This window comes from Megalops cyprinoides, chromosome 3 (assembly GCF_013368585.1).
Source record: "Megalops cyprinoides isolate fMegCyp1 chromosome 3, fMegCyp1.pri, whole genome shotgun sequence".
In the NCBI taxonomy this organism is placed as follows: Eukaryota; Metazoa; Chordata; class Actinopteri; order Elopiformes; family Megalopidae; genus Megalops; species Megalops cyprinoides.
The window spans coordinates 37,751,747-37,768,737 of NC_050585.1; the positions used below are offsets into that span (position 1 = coordinate 37,751,747).

The window sequence follows — 16,991 nt, forward strand, 5'->3', positions numbered from 1 at the left end:
GGACTCTTGATCTGGATCATGCAAAACAATTTGTGTAACGGAGTTGCTAGCTACTTAGCTAGCTTGCTATCTAGCTGACTCTGCCCAAGTATAGCTAGATCTCTGTCAGGTTTAACTAGCTAGCTGACGTTAGCGAAGTTAACTAACATTACGGAGGTCGCAGATTTTCAGAATGCAGTGTTGGACCCACTGTTGGACTAACGTTATCTGGAAAGCAGCAGGCCTGTACATTGCAAATTAGACTAAATATGTAGCTAAGTTAGCTAGTTAACTTGTACACTAGTAGGTAGCTACATTTTAAATAGGGTTTCCATTTAATCAGCCCACCTTTTAGTACGCTAATTTAGCTTGTTAGCGTTTGTTTCTTCCGTGCTAGCTTGGTACAGCATCAGTAGCTGTGTTCAGGATTTATCTAGCTCCTCTCTCGATAACGTTAGCTAGCTTTGGCAGCAAGAACAGAAGTTATCGAAAGCTAAATTAGGTGGTTAAAGCTAACGCTACACAGCTAATAAACATATTCCTCCATTTCTAACTAGGTTGTGCCAGCTAGTCAGAGTTATTGCCTCTTTTTTGTATTTTTATTTTTTGTTAGTATTGAATTCGTCTTATATTTGAACCGGAACAGTACACCACATTGAAACAAGATTGACCATCCATAATTAACGTCTCCCATTTCCTTGGTAAACCAATGTCTTATGTTTTTAAACGAGTGTTATCTAGCTAGCTAACGATGTCTTTCCTAGAAAGTTTACTCGCATATTTTAATCTGGGTAACTTGCAATGGCTGTGCATGGTTACCCTGTTCATTGCCTCTGTTGTTACGGTGCTCATTTATCTGGTGCAATACTTTTATGGCGATTTGCGTGTTGGGAATCCAAATGAAATTACACATTCGGAAGAAGCAGACGCTCTGCTGAATTGGGCGCTGTCACTGAAAAGCTGGAGATGTCAGTGGAAGAGAGCCTGGTTCAGAGCCTTGAACGACGAAGCGAAGAAGCCCGGGGTAAGAACTGGGAGCTGTGGGCTTGCCACTACAGTACATCTTAAAGTTGAGAAACGTTAGCTAGCTAAACAAGTGTATAACTTTTGATGATATTGTCGCTACCCTACTTTTAGATGTGGAGGAATGTACGCAAGCTGAAGTTAACGTAGCTATCTCGCAGTGGGATGTCTTGTTAACAATGATTTTCTAACTTTTCGCAAACTTAGCTGCTACTGAAAAATGTGATAGTGTCGGAAAATGTTTGACAATATTTTCCAGCAACTGAACATGTGCTTACGCTGGCCAGCTATTTCAACATTATTAATTAACATTAGCATTGTTTTATAGCTAACAGCTGTAATAGATAGCTGTCTGGCTAAACCTGGTTATCATTTAGACTAGTAGCTAATCTTAAGCTTTGTTCATGTTTCATTGAAAGATGAAAGGATAATTGCCTACCTACCGATACCTTTAATAATTTAGTGATTTGGCCCTGGGGTAACGTTAACAACAAAGTTGTGACTTACATCGCAAGTGTCATTCACCTTGGTAATTTACAGGTAACGTTAGAGAGCTAGCTAGCTAACATTAGCTAACTCGTGACAGCGCGAGCTAGGTTCGACTTCCTGTAAATTCTGTATTGTTAGTAGCTGGCTAATTTAATCAGCTAAAAGTATTGACGGAAGGGGCTGTTTACCTAGTTAAGGCGCATTCTAATATTTTGGCTGGCACTGGCCGCCATAACCTCCTAATATCGCTTCAGTTTCTATAGGTGATTATTCTTACTTCAGTCATAGCTAGTCTACAATGATCAGCCGAGAAGGATCTAAAACGGATTTAAGTTTAGGAGTGATCTAAACCCACTGTAGAATGCCATAAATGTTAAGGTCCCTTCCATAGTCTTTTAGCTAACTACATCAGCGATAGGACGTGCTTCAGTTTGCTTCTATTGTACAGGGTGGTGTGCAACTAACATTTGAAGAGGATGACCTTCAGTCTTCAGAACTGGTCGTCAGCCATGTATCCAGCTTTAAGAAATCTACTGAGCTTAAGGTGAGCATCTCTGTAGCATTTTACTGGTGAGATATTTAAGAAATCTGTAGGAGAGACACTTTTTCCTGGTGGCATATACTGCATTTTTTCTTTACCTGCCTTTTCTATATATGCCTTTAAATCATCTCCATATCTGCCATTGTCGAATAATGGTGAAGCTGCAGGATGTGGAATTAAGTGGATGGATACCACATATTTAGAAGGGTTGCCATAGCTGGTTGTCTGTTTAGTGGTTTTATGGTATTCTTTAGGCCTGCTTGTAGACAGGATATTTAGTTTTCTGTATCTACACACAGGAACAGTGGTATTCACCTGATGTGCTCTTGTCTGACAGATCAATATTTAATGACAAGACCATCAGTAAGGAACCAACTGGTGGCATGTCTTGGTGGTCTGGAATATGTATAATTACAAGTTAACAGTGTACTTTTACATCATATAATAGTTCATCTCACGTCCACTTGCTTTGCTTTGTAATTCACAAATACAAGAGGACAGTATTTCTTTATAGCATACGCTTATCTTTGTTTGAGCAGTGCTGTGGCAAGTATCTGAGTCATACAATGTCCATTAGTTCCTACTGGCACTTCCAAGCATTTTCTCTGTGATTTTAAATGGTTTGTTGGTGCCAGTAGCCTTATAGGAAATTTCTGTGGTAAGCACATTTTAATGAGGAACTCACCAGCCCAGTGTTTTTTATGGGATTTGCCAGCAGTTCAGTGTTGGAAAGTTCATCATCTGTCAAAATTCAATTGGATTTTCATTGCGGGCAGATTTACATAACAAGGAAAACTATAGATAATACTGAATATTGCCCAGTGTACTACATAGATACACATGTAGTGTGGTAATCACTGTGGGAACTTTGATTTTAGGATTTTTGAACTGGTCTGTCCATTACAAGGCACATGCTCTTCCAGCTTGTATTGTCCTGCATTATTAATGTACAGTAGTAGGTTTGTGCTGTATCTGCTTATGAATGACCAGCACAAGCTTATTGCTGTTCAGCTGCAAGGAGTACAATAAGGAGATTACGTAGCAGTCCATGGAATCAGCACACCTCAGCAGAAGGGGCTGCAAGAAATGATGACGGAGCCATGCTGCAAATGGCAAGCCATCTTAATGTACTGTTACACCTCATGTTTTGCTCACAGGTTGAACACATAGTCATGGCAGATCAAGGAAAAAAATATGCATGTGGCCAAGGAAGAAGGGAATAATTGAAGTGGGCCAAGTGGGTTGAAAGGCTGATACAGGCAGTCAGTAAGGACTGTGCTGTAATGTCCTTCATTAAAGTTATGCACACCAAACCAGGGAGTCTCATTTAACATCACCCCCAGGATCACCTTGGGGTATGTACGCGTGGCTTAGTGTGTGTGTACTGTGCTGCCCTTTCCTGATTGGAGCATTGTCTTTCTGCAGAATGTGCGCTGTCAGGTGGTGGGGGACAGGCTGCAGTTCTCCTTCAGTGTGCCTCAGAAGTCAGCCACACCCACTGATCCCCTGAGGTACAGCGTTAAAATCTCTCCACTTCATATGCAGGTACCTTTTTTATTTAGTTGTGTGGATTTTTTTCTCCAAAATCATAATTGTATTAAAGGCAAATGGAGCTTTGGACATTCTTTCCAGTTCTTTGATGTGATTTTTTTTTTTTTGTCTGTTGTTGTTTCTTCATAGTATGTCTAATGGCCTGTCAGATGATGTTACTGCCTTGTAGCAATGGGGGGTCAGAAAAAAAGCGGTTCAGTAGGGAAACACTAGGACCAGTGTATCACAATGCATGCCGTAACTAATCAGCAACAAGCCACACTTTCTCAAGGTTCCCAGGAACGCATGTGGTGATTGCTAACAGTAGATAATAAACAGAAAAAATTACAAAAATTTCACAGATTGCAGAATTACATAGCATCGCATTCACTGTAAACCTTTGCCTTAATGTTAATTTCAGTGTAGCGACAGTGAAGGTGGACATGGTTTTACAAGTTTCCACCATGTCTGTCAAGCTGTGGCTGCTTTGATTCAATAAATAAACTTATTTACAGCAAAGGCCATTCGGCAGTCAAAGCAACCAGGGGTCTGGAGGGGGCAGGGACCGTGCTGCAGTCTGCAGAGACGGGGCATTGGAGCATTTTTCTCCATTGTTTTAATGGTGGACAACTTGATTTATTGAGTATGACGCAGTTCACGATGAGTTTGTTGCTTCCACGAGAATCCGATGTAATGCCAAGGTCCTGGAAGCTGGAGATTTGGCCTGGAGGCCTTGTTTAAATCACTGTCAGCTGTGCAGTGCTGGGAAGAACGCTCATTCACTCTGGGGAAGTGTCAGAGACCCCTGAGACGAGGCTGCTGTCAGTTGGGAGCTGTGTGCCGCAAATGGGCTTGCAAATTTCCTGTCCCAGAATCATAGTTTTGGTTTTCGTTGAGAGAGAGTTGCAGCATTGATGTCCACATCAGAAGAATTGATGTATTCATTTGCTTAAGTAATCCTCCCATGATGGATTGGCAAAAGCTCATTACCTGTCCCTGTCTCAGGTTTAGTTGTCCTCTCAGGAGTGCAATGTTTCATTGCGTTTTGTCCACGCAGGTGGTTTGATGTACTTTGATGCATTTTAAATGGTTAAAGCAACTGGAAGTCGAATTTCCCACATATTCACTCATTTTTTCTGAAGTTTGTTTTATAACTATCTTTTCTAAAAAAAAAAATACCTGGAACCCTCTGTAATGTTTGAAAACAATTTGCAATAAAGTTGGCATTTATTGATATTTTCCGATTTTTCTCTTCTTTGTTTGCAAATATAGTTAAAATTGTATGAGCTTACAATGTTGTGTAACACCAGACAGAGCTCAATAACCCTTGCTGAGCCATTGAAAGAATGCATCTAACAAGATTTTACTAGTTTTTTACGTAGGTATGTAAGACAAGTCTGCAGAATGTAAAACAAAGCTGTAAGTCAGTAAATTTTTTGCACATGCAGTGAATGCCTGTATTATCATAAATGTGCTGATACATCGCTCAGTCACACACAAAATACATGCGGTCAGTGTTTTGAATTCAGTGGACCATTCAGAATGTTTGGCTATACTGTATCCCAGAATGCCACAGTCCCCAGCAGCATGGCTCTGCACATAGGCCCTGAGGCCTGTGACCAGCCCAGTCAGCTTTGGGACTCACTCATCCCTGACTGGGTTGTGCTTGTCACAGAGCTACAGGAAGCCCCCCTCCCCCTCCCCCATCCCAAACCCTGTTCACTTGCCAGCAACAGAAACGTTCGTTGGGGTCAGGCAGCTTGTTCCCAACTCCGTAAGCTTTCATCTTGTCTGTTAGCTCCAGCCATTTCCACATTAAAAAGTTGTGTGTGTCCAGAGAATGCATCACTGTGCAGTTAGTGGAGGCTTACTCAATGGAATTGAAGGTATTTTTAAACCAGAAAGGTGCTTGTTCTTTCATTGTTGGCCTGATAATATTTTGCCAGTAAATGAAATAGCTGTGAGAGATGATAGAAGTTGAGGCACAGTTTTGTTTTTGTCCTTTTTTGTTTTGTTCCAATGGGGGATGGGTGTTGGCCTGTTTTGTTTTTGACATTTTTTTTCTGTTTAGTTATTTCCATCTGGAAAGGTCCTGGGGCTGTTGAAGTATTTTGGCATTTTTTTATGTTTGTGACTGACACTAGAAACGTCCCTTCACTCGCTTTTCTTTTGTATGGTGTACGTGTGTGGACTGGTGTGTCTGCCTTTGTTGTTGCATTCGCACAGTGTAGTGTGGCTATGCAACACAGCCAGCTCCCACCCTGCTGTAACTGCATGTGGCAGTATTGTTTTGCCACTGGTGAATGTTTACAGTAGGGCCACTGCTGCCTTCTTTCAGCTTTTTGTTTGGGACAGGCCAACACTTTTCTGTAATTTCTCAGGTGTTTTGCTGGCGTGATGAACACTTCATCATGCTTTTTATTAATTGATTTTCTTAACTACACTGTTTTATATAATTGTAAATTGATAGTAATGGTGAAAAATTTTGAATGTAAATGCATACAGTATGCTTTTATCTCTCATCCACTGGATTATTGTATTGCACATTATTTACTTGTATGACAAGAGCAGGTAATGCTGGAACCAACATTAAGTGCAGAGATAGGACTGGCAGAGTTTACAACTTTGTCTTGTGGAAAAACTGACCTTCAGGGAGTTGCCATTGTGGTGCAGCAGGAGCGTAGTCATGCTGGGACATAGTGGCCATCCCTGCTCTGGGCATATATATGTCATTTACTCAAATGAATAATGTATGTTCCTGTTTTCAGTGCAGGATAGAAGTGTGAATTTGTGTATCTTTGCATGCTGCATTCCTTAGTAGATGGCAGTGATGTTGTGTTTTGTGTATGAAAGTTGTGACTGTGCCTTTGTTGTGTAGCTGGACTTGCAGATGCGTGAGGCATCAGAGGAAGTGCATGTGGCCTGGGTGTTGTCACACTTGGAGGTCTGGGATCTGCAGCTCACGCCCAGCTACACACAGGTGCGTCCTACAGCCATTCCAGCATCTACAAACAGCATTATGTCATTGGTGTGTAAAATAGCCAATACGCATAAAGTGTAATATTTTTCATAATTTTCTTCCACGAACTTACATGAAGTTTTGTGGTCGATACGCATAGCCAGGGTGCTGCTCCTTAAGCTAAATGACAGGGCCTGATACCGTGAGCGGTCGTTTTGTGGTGCTGTGAATTCTAGAGGTCTTTTCCTCTCTGGGTACGAGCCTGCAGCAAAAAATGCAGTGGCTTCCGTCCAAGCGCGGAGCACTAAGCTGCTTGATAGAGTGCCCAGCAGAGGAGCACAGCAATGGGGAAGCTGTGTGTGTAGCTTGGCAGAGCAAGTGTAGTGATGCCGCGCGTGTGTGTGTGTGTGTGCGCGCGTGCGCGTGCGTGTGTGTGCGCGTGTGCGCGCGTGCACGTCTCTCTCTCTTTATCAGATTAGCACAGCTGGCCCCAGCGTGGCGGAGGTGAGGGACAGACTCCGGCAGATCCTGTGCGGGGCTCGTCCTTCAGTGCTGCTGAGCAGCCGGCCTACCCAGGGAACAGAGCTGAAGGTGCGCTCCCGTACACCCTCCAGCGCATTCCTCAGCATGCTTAACAGCTCATGTTCAAGTCAACAATTCCGGGTTGACTTGAACGTGATCTGAGTTGGCAAACAAGCGAATCCAAGCCAATTACATAACCCAGGGCTACTTAGACATCTGAGGACAACATGGAGCAGGAGTGACAAGTGTAGAATAGTAAAAACAAATTACTCAGCAGCAAATACAGTATAAATTACAATAATTTATGTAATTTATACTGTATTTGCTGGGCGGCAGTGTAGTATAGTGGTTATGGAGCAGGACCTGTGACTAAAAGGTCGCTAGTTCGATTCCCCACTGGGACACTGCTGTTGTACCCTTGGGCAAGGTACTTAACCCAATTGCCTCAGTAAATATCCAGCTGTATAAATGGGTAACATTGTAACTGATGTAAGTCGCTCTGGGTAAGAGTGTCTGCTAAATGCCAATAATGTAATAACTATCTGCCAGCTGCCTGCAGTAGCTGTTGGCTAAAAATGTCAGAGCCAATCAGCAGCCAAAGGTACTTGAGGAAAGGTAGCACCCAGCCGGCAGACTGAAGGGTATATCCAAGTTGGATAAACCCAGCTATAGTCTAAACAACAGTCTTCAGAAGGCAGTGAGCATTGCAGAAGTCTTCCCAGTGTGCATTGTGCAGTGAAGCACAATGGGGGCCATAGTTTACCGCTGTGCATGGTAATTTCTGAAATGCCCAGTTAGAACTACATACTGAGATAAACCACTGCTTTCAAGAACACTTACAATAATTTTCCCAGATGGTCCACCCCTTACACAAAACAAGATGAGCTATTTTGGGGTCAGATGGCCATCCAGCATTCATGAAAAAATCTAAACAGTTCACAGACGTAAGTTACGTAAGGCTCAGTAGGTGACTACCACATTCACAGCATATGGTTCCGAGATCCTTGGTATACCAAAACGCATCATGAAGGAAACAAATTATTTTATGTGTTCAAATGCAGATGTTATGGTGTAGTTTTCCTTTAAGTATCTCAGCATGGTTGCAGGGTCCCAGGGCCCTGCTCTCACAAACTGTTGCTCCATGGACCTGTGCCACTGTTAGCGCACATTAAAGGCTGTCTCGTCCTTGTGCCCCTAGGAAGCACGGAACAAAGCATCTCAGGTGATCTCACCCCCTAAACCCCCACGCGCCCATGATTGGAAGCTGCTAGTGAAGAACATCAGAGCCACATTCAAGCAGGAGGACAATGCTGCTGGTCAGTACCCTGGTCAGAAAGCCCTGCTTTGCCCTCTACTGGTTCAGTGGCTGAAGAGGTGCTGAAGGTAGCTTGTGACTTTTCAGTTTAGGGGCAAAGGGTGGAGACAGGTAAATGGATTCACTGTCCTCCAGGAAACAAACTACGTGGGCTGGATCTAAATTGGTTGTGTATGGAATAATGGCTTTCCAGAAGAGACATGAGGATATACTTGTGCTGTAAGTGGCTGCATATTTGATTTGTGGTAATTACAGTATACAATTTCGATTGAGTTAAAAGGACAATTGAATTCCTTTACCTGTGATGAATAAGATCCAGCTGTCAGGAGGACATTTGCTCTTGTGTGGGTTCATAAATTATGGGACTGCGCGTTTGTTTCCCTGGCTATGCAGTCCGCAGCTCTTTTGCTGTTAGTGCCGCTGCAGGTTCCTTTTTTGTTCTGAGCATCCTTGAATAAATTAGCATTGATATATGTCGGTATTCAGCCCTTCTCTTCCCAGTTGCATTTTTTCCACATTAAAGTGAAGTGCACTTTTACCCTTAAAGAGGCTCATTGATGAAATTTGCCACAGGGCCCGCAGCCAAAGAAACCTTTTCGGAAGAGCGTGCCAAGATGCCTCTGTTATCAATTCATTAGGTGTCGAGTGTCTGACTCATAGACTCGTCTGACTTGAGAGACGTGCACTGATGCTGTTCTTAAGGTGAGGTTCCCCTTCATCGTGTCCTTATGGCAGTTCTGTTGTTTGGGTTTTAGGCAGCATGAACTCCTACTGCGTCCTCCAGCTGGATGACCCACCTCAGAAACTCTCCTCCTCTGTGTTAAAGAATGCCTCCAGCCCATACTGGGAGCAGCCCTTCATCTTGTAAGTGCAGTGCCTCGGTCAACCACCCAGAAAAGGAGTGGAGTCACTGTCCTCATCCCAGTGAATTGTTTATTGTTTATAGGATCCCCATTAGCCAAGCCGTACAGCCCTGCTATTCTTCCAGGTGTCCGAAAAGTAAAGAATCGTAATAATCAAGTTAAAAATACATTACATTGCAAGAGACATCAAAAAAAAATCTCATTCCAGTGAATGAAGGTGCATGAGGTTCAGCAAGTTCAGTGAATGATTGTTTCTTTATCTGTCTGACTAGTGAGCTGAGTGGGCGATCAAAAGAGCTGAATATTCAACTCCTGGATGATGGGAAACCACAGGAGAGTAAGTCTTCCGTGGCTGCTGTAGGCATATTCTGATTGTTTGGGATTTCGTGTAAAACAGTTCTAGGTACCTGAGACCAAATAAATCCATGTATAATTGCAGTCATTCTCGTCTTACATTGAGAATAAGATGCTTAGCTGTGTCATAAATGTAAATTGTTTTTCTTACATCTTTTAACATTGGATGTGATATCTTTGCCATAGGCTCCCTGTTGGGTCAGGTTTCAGTGCCTTTTGATCTTGTTAAGAAGCAACCCAAAGGACAGCAGACATTTGCACTTATGGCTAAAGACCAAGTGGTTGGCACGCTTTCCACAGAGGTAAAGATCTGTTTGTTTGAGTTTTATGATTGATACATGCCTTGGACATCCTGCCCTGGTGTCTGTACCCCTCATGTGGTGTTTATAGCATGTGCTCAGTTCATTCTTTTTCTGGGTAACAAACTAAAGAGGTCACTGATATGTTTGTCCTAAAACTGATACTGTGGAGAGATTTTTGATTGGTGGCAGGCTCCTTGGCGTCACAGCTGGGATCAGTCATGTTGTGTGAAAGTGACGGGCTGTCCCCGCCTCCATAGTTCAGGTACCTGGAGCCCAGTGAGGTCCGGTCCTGGCAGACCCCCACCCCTGCCCCCACCAAGAAGGTGGAGATGGACCGCACGGTCATGCCCTGTGGCACTGTAGTCACAACCATCACCGCAGTGAAGAGCAAACCAGGCCGGCCGCTTCCAGCTGGACTCAATGGAGGTACAGAGGTCAAATGAAAGGCACCTGCCTGCTTCCTCATATCTTGCTTTTGGAATGCAGAACACTTGCGAGCTTCAGCTTTTTTTCAGAGCCTGAGCAGAAGGCGTGTCACCAGAAAGTGTCAAATAGTCTTTACTGTGCTTGATTTATTTCATGACTGAAAGTATGGCACAGCACTGTATGAGTGAAAATTCTACAGTGGGCTACATGAGCTGCTCTTAATTGTTTTGCATGAAATTATTTCAGCATTTTGGGTAGTGACTGGAGGAGAGGGTGCTGGAAGTGGATGTCACTCTCATTAAGGGACTGAGTCACCACACAGCAACATCGTTAACGTCACTGTAAACCACAGAGGGCAGAAGGCCAGCAAAGTATTCACTGGCAGTATGAAAAGTTCCTACTCAGCCCTTTTTCTGTGAAGTGTAATTATTCATGTTTATATTAATGGTGACTTTTTAAGCACATTTGTCCCACAGAATGATTCCAGTTTCCAGTGTTTGAGGGACGGAAAAACTGAAACTAATCTTCACTAATATTTACATTTTCTTTCTGTCATTGAGGTCACTAGTCATATTAAGATTGTTTCAGTTCTGTTATTCTGACAGCTGAAAGGGGGTTTTTGAGTTTTCCCAGCACGCACATGATCAGAGAAGTATTTTTAGCTCCTGCTAAGGTTTGGAGTGATTTTGCTTTAGCTGTCCGTCCTGGTTGTGATGGCTCTGTTCCCCTGTCTGTTGCGTTTCAGAGTCTCCTATGAAGCCTCCATCCAAATCCAAGCTGTCGGAGAGACGAGTGTCGGAGCAGCCCTCCATGTTAGGAGCCACAGTCAGCAAGGCCTTGTCATCCTCAGACACAGGTGCTGTTTGAGAGGGGCGTGTTGTCTCCTCAAAGCAGTCAGATTTTCTTTAGGACATACCCAGGTGTCACCTGAGAACTACCTTCGTGTGGTTTCACCTTTCCAGCTCAAACGGGTGCCTGGTAGTAGAAACAGGATAGAAAACTTGTTTGAGGAGTTGTTTGTGCATGGCAATATGGATGATTGGAGAACAGACTTTCACTGAGCCAAACCTTGAGAACCGGGACCTCAGCTCCGTAGTGTTGGTTTGCGTGGTTAATACCATGGGTTCCATCCCTCACTGTACTGGTAGTGAAAGTAGCTGCGTTATATGGAGCATTGGTAAAGTGTCTGTTTCCTGTTGTGTGTATTTGTGTTTGCTGTTAGCAGAGTGTGATGTATAACTCGTGTGTGTGTGTGTGTGTGTGTGTGATTTGCCAGAGTATTACAGCTAATAGTGACGTGCATGTTATTTGTAGAGCTCTTAATGCTGAACGGGACGGATCCTGTGGCAGAAGCTGCGATCCGACAGCTCCACGAGTCGGCCAAGCAGAAGCTCAAGTCCCCTGTGAAAAAGAGCACCATCATCATCTCTGGGGTGGCAAAGGTACAGTGCTTTGCTTACTTTACCTGGAGATATCCTCAGTTGATTCTGTCGGCCTGCTTGTACTATTCAGACAAGAGTGGACCTGCTACAGACAGCACATACAGTGAGGAAAAAGTCGCACTGTAGTGTAAGTCCCCCGGATTTTTCAATGTTCAAGGACCTAATGACAGGCTTTCCGTACCTCCCCAGACTCCTCTGTCTCAGGATGATGAGATGGCTCTGATGGCGGGGTATGCGGCAGCCATGGACGCCTCCATGACGGAGGGTTCCCACGACACGTACGCAGCGTCTGTGGCGAGCTCTGGCACTCAGGACCCGTCGGATGACCCCCAGGAGGGCCCCAGCGGAGTGGGGTGCGGGGGTGACTGGGAGGCCCAGGCGGCAGAAGACCCCGACACGGATAAGAAGTCTGCGCTGTCGCTGTGCATATCCGAGTCCACTTCCAAAAAGGGGAAAGGTAAGCTGTCACAGGGACGTGTACTGCGGTGACATGCACGTGAACAGCCTGTAGACTCAGACCGATCATGTCACACCTGCTTCTTTATTGGTTATGTCTGTAAGTTTGTTCAGTTTAGTCCTAAATCAAAAAGGCTGTCTTTTGTCTGAGTGATGAACTGACTAATTAGTCTTTGTTTAATGATTTCATATATTCAACTAGGTCAAATAATTAAAAAAAAAACATTTTACATATTTACATGTTTTTACAAGGTCACAAAACGGTACCCAAGTACCAAAATAAATAACAGGACACTTCACCTGTGTGAAGCACTGAATTGACAGCAGGTCCAGACCTTTCCTCTGTGAAACACTGCAGTAACGGAAGATCCCGGACATGCGCTTTGTGAAGAGCTGAATGAAACGATTCCTCATGTTTCCTCTGTCAACCTGTTCTTATTTTTGAATGTGCTGGGTGGGGGATTCTGTTTGTTTTTCATTGTCTCTCTCTCTTTTGTCATCCTGTTGTGTTTGTTCCTCTTCTCTCTTTCCTTCCCCTCATTACCTTTCCCTTTCATTCTTTCTTTTGCCATCTTAAGAGGAAACCAGTGCTAACCAGACATTATTGCCTGCTGAGTAAGTTGCCTCTTGAGTAGCTTCCAGTGTTTCAGTAGTGGTGAGGGCAATATTTTCTTGCAATATTGTGTGTAGCCTTACAACATTAAGCTGGTTACCATGTCAGGTAACAGCTTTAAGGCTATATTGTTTCAGTGTGAAGTTCCCCAAAACTGAATTTCTCTTTTTTTTCTGACCAGATATAGGGATTGATCAGGATAAGAAGCATGGATTACAGAGGTGTTCTTAAAACTCAATAGTGTGATATTGGCTAGCAGGGTTTAAAATCTAAAGTCCTCTTCCCTTTGTGGCTCTTTGGAAAAAGGAGTATTATGGTCAGATCGTAAAATGAATATTATGCTGTACTTTGTACTCTAATGCTTCTAAAATCTCTTTCTTGTTTGTCCAACCTGACCCTGTTTTTTACCATGTGTGAACAGCTAGTGAAAAACAAGGAAGAAAGTGTAGGTCCATCCTGCTCTGTTACAGGAACAGATCAGAGACAGTGAAGGCCAAAAAATTCCATTGCTGAATTGGCAAGCCTCCAGACATTCATTTGAAATCATTTTGGACTGTCTTATAAGGCCTTTCTCTTGAAAGCAATGTTGTCCCTTGTCTTGTCTTCTCTCCCTTTGTCTTACTTGTTTTCATTCATAAAACCGCTTTGTGCAAGCACAATAAGTTTATTGATCACACTTGTTTACATGAGATAGTGTGACAGTCATTTACATCAAACGCTTTAAACCGAAAGCTGTGTTTCTAGCCGATTGAAGCCCATTCATTTGTGAGGATAGCAATGCACCAAACGGGGCTGTAGTCGTTTTGCGAGGGGCAAAAAGCGTGTTGGGATGAAAAACGTTCCTTCAGCGCAGGAGTGTGCAGCGCTTGCATGTCTGAGCCTGACTTTCCTGCGTGTCCCCGCAGGCAGTTTCCTGCACAAGAGCGCCAAGCTCTTCTTCCGCCGCCGGCACCAGCGCAAGGACCCGGGGATGAGCCAGTCGCACAACGACCTGGTTTACCTGGAGCATCCGGTGGCCGTGGATAAGGAACGCAGGACTGCCACGTTCAGCCGCATCATCAACAGGAAGCTGTTGCCAAAGAGCAAGAGCAAGGCCAATGGCTCTGCGGGGGACCCGCATGCATGACCCCTCCCCCTAGCTCTGCACTGATTAGCCCCCCCACCCTGAGGTGGGGGGCGGGGGGAGCGCAAACACCTCCTCCCCTCCCTTTAAATTCTTTTACTGAAATGGATGTGGACAATGATCTTAATGGATTTCTGAAGAAGTGCAGAATGAGAGATTTAACCATTTAACAAATTAACCTTTGCAACAGACATTTGGAACTGTTAGTTTCACTTTCAAGACCGTGGCCTTCTAATCTGCTGTAAGAAATGCAGTGGCCATGCTATGTATCGTTTCATGAATATAACCCCTTTTTGGCTTTATGGTTGCTGGTGGCCAAAAAGAACAAAAACATGGGATTGCGCATTTCAAGAGACAGAGAAAGTTTACGCCTTTCTCAGTTTTAGACAGGCCTGTTCTGGATGCATTTATATGAAATAGTGCAACATCTGTGCAATGATGAGTGCTGTTCTGATACAGGCTTTGCTGTGCATATCACAATGGGAGTTTACTGTTGAGACAAAGGGAGACCAATTGGTTGCACTACATGGTGGATTCCATAGGAGGCCATTAGGCTACTTGAATACTAGTTATTGCTTTAGTAGTTTGGTGTCCATTTTCATCATTTATATTGACTATAGTATGCAGCTACTGTGAAAATCCTTTATTTAAGACTACATCTTATACTTCATGGGTCCAGTTTATGAGCATGCAGTCAAAGTAGGCATGTCAGTCCAATAAAGTGTATATACTGTTTATTCCAGTCTGTACTCTCAAAATGAGTCTCAGCAACAAGGTAAAACGGAGTAGGTAAGGAAGGTAACATGTAAACACTCCCACACACTCAGTGCGGTCAGAAATACCAGTGCTTCATGGAGAACATGAAGAAAGTTGTTAATTGGCATTTTGAATGTTTTTCTTGCCTTTCCATTTTGATGTTACGGTTTTTGAAAGCATATGCAAGTGATTACTGTTTGTTTCTTTGTTTTGTTTTTTTTTTCTTTTTTTTGTCCAACACTACAGTCTTGTAAATGGTGTTGTTTTTTGCAGTATTGCAAATGTAACCCATGAAAGGCAAATGAAATTTACATTGCGGAAACACTACCTTTAGTGGTGCCAGTGGGAGTGGGATGCTTGTACATTCACACATCATGGTTGCTTCATGACTACTGTTTTATGTCTTTAATGACACACCAGAGCTTTAAACAATAATGGAGATATATATGAGGAATAGAAAATCTGAACAGTTTACCTGGATGCTTTTGTTTGTTTGTTTGTTTTTTTTCTTGCTTTGTGATTGTAAGATTTTTTTTTTTACCTATGCAGGCAAGCATTTTATAAGAAATGGCACCTAAGTATCAGTTCACTAGATATCGACTACTGTTCATCCTTTCCTGAATGAGCCTAGTGAGTTACTGCAAATACATCAAATCCACAGTACAGTATATAGACATGGTGGAACCTGTATGATGGGTTCATCCTCTAGCCTTAAAAGCCTACAACCCAAAGCCTTTGTGCTACCATGCACTGGAGCAGAGTAATAGTCGTTGCAGGTTTTGTGCTGGCAACTGGCATGTGGGTGTGCTCTGTATCGTCTGTGTAGGCAGGTGTATATAATCACTGGGGAGGCTGTGCAGTGTAATTCCTCCTTTGCAGTCTTTTGGTTGCTGTCCCTAGCTGTTGTATCTTGACTTAAGCCTTTTTGGGATTACAGTACTGGGAAAGAATCTACAGACCGTTTGCATGACTGGCTTTGAGAAGTCTAATGACATGCATTTAAAAATAGAACTCCTGCCTATTTAGAAAATCAAAACCGAAAAAGGGTTTTCTGGCCTCTCGGGTGAATCTGTAGGTGTATCTGCTTGGCCTTTTGAGTTTCATTGCAGAGCTTCAGCATATTTGCAGAGGAAAAATGGCTGCATTGCATGCTGTGGGTTGGTCTAATGTTTAACTACCACATAACTTCTTTATAGAGTTTTTATTTGGGTTATATTTGAGCAGTGGTGGATTAAATATTTACTCAGGCCAGTGGTGTTTCCAGTGGCCTCGGTAACTCACTTTTTCAGTACACATACAGTTGCATTTCAGCCATGCCTGAAACAAAATGTTCTGTGTGTATATATGCATACACATACATCCACACATATGTACACACATGTGCACACACAAAAAAATCCAGAGAGAGAGAGCTTGATGGCAGTTTTTAATCTGGCAGACTTGATTCTGAGCCTAACAAGTCTGCCTGTAATATAATATAAAAATGTATACTTGTACATTGTGGAAATGGCCTGTAAATAAACTGCTTATTGACATTTTATATTAGCATCAATTCCATCTAATAGACAGAGCTCAGATGCCTCTTAATATAGATTGTCAGTCAATGCAATGCAGGGATTATCACCAATGAACATATCAGGATTATAATTTTGAGCAATAAATATTGACTGAATAACCATGATGCTGTGTGCTTGTTTTCATTGTATTATTGTAATAAAACATGTGCCCTGTAATACAGAGTGGAAAAGCCCGGTCTGAGTTTTTTCTCCCTTGTATGTAAAATTGGATCCATCACATAGTTTCGATACAGGGGTTTGCTCAGACTTAGGTTCTGAAGTGAAAGTGCAATCGTGATGCATCAATACTTCTGTCAGACCTTAATTGCTCATCTAATTATGCTATTAAATCTAATTAGTTTAATGAACATATGCTTGAGCTGTGCAGTAATTGGTTATTGCTGCTTCACTGCAGCTCTGCAAGAGCTGGTTGTTAGCCAGTTTGCTTTTGAATGAGTGGAAGCCTTTTTTGAGCTTTTAGGTGCATGGATTTAGTGAGGGAGTGATGCTCAGAGGGGAAGAGCAGAATTTATGTTTATCCTACTGTTAAATTATTATGACTGCCTACCAGGTCTACCAATAACAAATATATATAAGCTTTAGGAACAATTTATACAAAAATATTTTGTCAGTGTCAAATGCATCGTGCCATTCTACAAGGAACAGCGAGCGCCGACAGACCTAGACGAAAAAAACTACGAGTCCCACAGTCACTTGACGCAAGTTATTTCCGGTCCTGCGC

General features: G+C 43.0%; 1 protein-coding gene across 1 annotated transcript; it reads left to right on the forward strand.

Moving 5' to 3' along the window:
• The first annotated feature begins 116 nt into the window (after positions 1-116).
• On the forward strand, positions 117-16,393 carry LOC118774883 (C2 domain-containing protein 2). The gene is made up of 14 exons (XM_036524454.1): positions 117-1,003; positions 1,940-2,035; positions 3,458-3,577; positions 6,441-6,542; positions 6,996-7,112; positions 8,242-8,359; positions 9,114-9,222; positions 9,494-9,558; positions 9,762-9,877; positions 10,135-10,303; positions 11,049-11,159; positions 11,618-11,745; positions 11,935-12,202; positions 13,720-16,393. The coding sequence occupies exons 1-14, from the start codon at positions 731-733 to the stop codon at positions 13,938-13,940; spliced, it is 2,013 nt and encodes a 670-aa protein (XP_036380347.1). The 5' UTR covers positions 117-730; the 3' UTR covers positions 13,941-16,393.
• The last annotated feature ends 598 nt before the right edge of the window (positions 16,394-16,991 follow it).